The sequence below is a fragment of the Mytilus galloprovincialis genome, chromosome 8 (genome assembly GCF_965363235.1).
Source record: "Mytilus galloprovincialis chromosome 8, xbMytGall1.hap1.1, whole genome shotgun sequence".
NCBI classification, from domain to species: Eukaryota; Metazoa; Mollusca; class Bivalvia; order Mytilida; family Mytilidae; genus Mytilus; species Mytilus galloprovincialis.
This window is the reverse complement of record NC_134845.1, coordinates 13,315,013-13,318,534: the sequence shown is the minus strand read 5'-3', so window position 1 is coordinate 13,318,534 and position 3,522 is coordinate 13,315,013. Positions and strand designations below refer to the sequence as shown.

The window sequence follows — 3,522 nt, the reverse complement described above, 5'->3', positions numbered from 1 at the left end:
TTATCAGAGTCGAGATAAAAAATATAATGAAGTTATCCATTTTTTGGCAAATGAAATTGGATGTTCCCAAACGCCATCAAAACAATCAATACTATTTTGTCTAAATGCCTTAGTTGGATCTTATTGCATGGAAACGGAAGATGGATATTCCTTTATGAACGTAACATTTTTCAATGTAATTGCACATATCTTGAGTCAACATATCCTACGAAGTTTACTGAAATATGGTAAAACGTCGTTTTTAAAGGATAGGGTTAAGTTTCTGTCTCTGAAAGGACATCATCCAACAATGACAATTATGATTCCACCTGTTTTAGAAAAAGCATACTTTGACCGAATTTTAATTGATATCAAACAAGGGTTGTTCTGGGATGTAATAACGGATACGCATAATGCCTTTCCGCAATTCAGAGAAGCGTTTATTTCGTATATTAAAACAATGTTAAAACGGAATGACTTAAAGAACTCTGATGATGGTTCAACAATTGCGCATGCTGTATCCGTAGAAGGTTATGACGACTACCTTACATATTTCTTACACTTTGACCATTCATTGGTTAACAAAGAAAATAAATCTTGTCAAATTCCGTTGCATTTGGCTTGTCTCAAGGGACATAGTCATACAGCAGAGTTATTACTTGAGAAAGGAGCATTTATTGACAAAACGGATAAAAATGAAAATACACCTTTAGATTTAGCCTGCGCTGGTGATCATACTGATACAGTAGCTGTTCTTTTGTTAAAGAGAGCTACAATAAGACAACGAAAAAAAGATCTAAAAACGGCATTTCATATTGTTTGTAGTAAAGGAAATATAAGCATAGCTAAAATGTTATTGCATAGGAATGCAAAGGTTAATGTAAGAGACAACGCTAAACACACTCCATTACATTTAGCCACATTGAAAGGACACGTTAAGATTGTTGAACTTTTAATTCAATATGATTGTGATGTGGATCTTTCCGACTTTAAAGGAAGAACTGCGATATATCTAGCTTGTGAGAAGAAGCAGATCATGGTTGCTCAGCTGCTTTTAAAAAATAATGCTGAAACTTTGATAGAAAACGACGACGGTAAGCGTCCAATACATTGCAGTTGTGAAGTAGGTTGCATTGAGATAACTCAACTGCTACTTTCGAACAACGTTGACATAAATCTACGTGACTCACAAGACTCTACCCCACTTCATTGGGCTTGTAGAAAAGGCCGTGAGCTTGTTGTTAAAATGTTATTGGAACAAAATGCAGAAGCTTCTCTAATTACTAAATACGGGAATACACCACTTCATTGTGCTTGTGGTAATGGTCATCTTAATATCATCAAGATGTTGTTAGAATATAAGGCAAATGTTAACTGCACAAACATATATGAAAAGACTCCACTACATCTGGCATGTACACGCGGTCTACATAAAGCAGTTTCCCTCCTGCTGTTAAACGGAGCAGATGCCTGTGCTAAAGACAAAGAATCAATAACTCCCCTTCATCTAGCTTGCTTTGGTGGGTATGACAAGATTGTGGAAGAATTATGTGAGCATGGTGTCTCAGTTGATGAAACAGAAAAATATGAGAGAACCCCTCTCCATATTAGTTGTGAACAAGGGCATTTTAAATTGATTCCCATACTGTTAAAGCATGGAGCTGATATAAATAAAATGGAAAAAGAGAATTTAACTCCTCTGTACATTGCATGTCGCGATAACAAAATAGATATCATTAAAATTCTATTATCATGTGGTGCAAAGGTAAACGAAACGGATAAAGATGGATGGACGCCTTTGTATTTAGCATGCAAAGATAGTAACATAGAAGTGGTTAAAATTTTAATAGCAGAAGGTGCAAACGTAAATCAATCTGATAAAGATGGTATAACACCTCTGCATGTGACTGCTCAGGCTGGAAACGCTTGTCTTACGAAAGAGTTACTTGAAAGTAAGGCATCTGTAAATATGGTGGAAAAATTAGGACAAACCCCTCTTTTCAAGTCTTTATCGGTAGTTCATAAAGACGTTACCGAATTATTGCTTCAAAATGGTGCATCAGTAAACGTGAGTGACACGTTCAACATGACGCCTATTAGACTTGCTCTTCAGAAAAAGGACAATGAGGTGATAAACTTGTTAAAGCATAACAGTGTAAAGTACAATTAATGTAAAGATAAAATAGTATTTTAGATTCAATGTCGATTAATTTTATACTGATGGCTTATACTCAGCCATTACACTGGGTAAAAGGAAAGTAGCATTCTTAATTGCACGAGCTTAATAATAATAAACATATTGTAAACTCCATCATATAATGCTATTTCGTTTATTAATTAATGTAATCAACCATCTATAGTGACCTCACAAGCAACAATCTCATACAACAAAGAGAGTCCATATTATATAATCAACAGTTTTTCAACCCTATGGCTGTCATCTATTATAGAATATTTATATATAATTGTATGATGTGTTTGTTACTGTGTCGAAGTCAATTTAAAACACACAATAAGTTACACATTATTTTTACGATTCAACCTGTTTCTCTATTTCATGGCAGACTACTTCTTTAACTTTTGTTTATATTATGATATGAAGAGATGTCACTCTTTAAGTTATGTTCGCCTAACATGACTTAGCATTAAGAATTCTTTGAATTAAAATGGTTGTAATACTACGAAAATAATAGCACTATCTAAAATTTTCTACAAATGTAATGTATTACAAATAATAAATGTTTATGCCCCACCTACGATAGTAGAGGGCATTATGTTTTCTGGTCTGTGCGTCCGTTCGTCCGTCCGTTCGTTCGTCCGTCTGTCCCGCTTCAGGTTAAAGTTTTTGGTCAAGGTAGTTTTTGATGAAGTTGAAGTCCAAAAAACTTGAAACTTAGTACACATGTTCCTTATGATATGATCTTTCTAATTTTAAAGCCAAATTAAACTTTTGACCCAAATTTCACGGTCCACTGAACATAGAAAATGAAAGTGCATGTTTCAGGTTAAAGTTTTTGGTCAAGGTAGTTTTTGATGAAGTTGAAGTCCAATCAACTTGAAACTTAGTACACATGTTCCTTATGATATAATCTTTCTAATTTTTAAGCCAAATTAAACTTTTGACCCCAATTTCACGGTCCACTGAACATAGAAAAAAGTAAAATCACAAAAATACTGAACTTAGAGGAAGATCAATTGGGAAAGTCCATAATCACATGGCAAAATCAAATAACAAAACGCATCAAAAATGAAAGTGCATGTTTCAGGTTAAAGTTTTTGGTCAAGGTAGTTTTTGATGAAGTTGAAGTCCAATCAACTTGAAACTTAGTACACATGTTCCCTATGATATTATCTTTCTAATTTTAATGTCTAATTATATTTTTTATACAATTTCGTGGTCCATTGAACATGGAAAATGATAGTGCGAGTGGGGCATCCGTGTACTTTGGACACATACTTGTTTATTCATGTTTTCATTACTCAGATGTGGGATATCTTGATAAAAGTACGGTGGTCGATAGTAGAGTATTTCTTAAGCCAGGT

At 34.1% G+C, this 3,522-nt stretch overlaps 1 protein-coding gene across 1 annotated transcript; it reads left to right on the top strand.

Moving 5' to 3' along the window:
* The first annotated feature begins 263 nt into the window (after positions 1–263).
* Positions 264–2,562, top strand: LOC143043130 (uncharacterized). The gene has a single exon (XM_076215580.1). It carries the CDS (start codon positions 290–292, stop codon positions 2,147–2,149), a length of 1,860 nt encoding a protein of 619 aa, XP_076071695.1. The 5' UTR covers positions 264–289; the 3' UTR covers positions 2,150–2,562.
* The last annotated feature ends 960 nt before the right edge of the window (positions 2,563–3,522 follow it).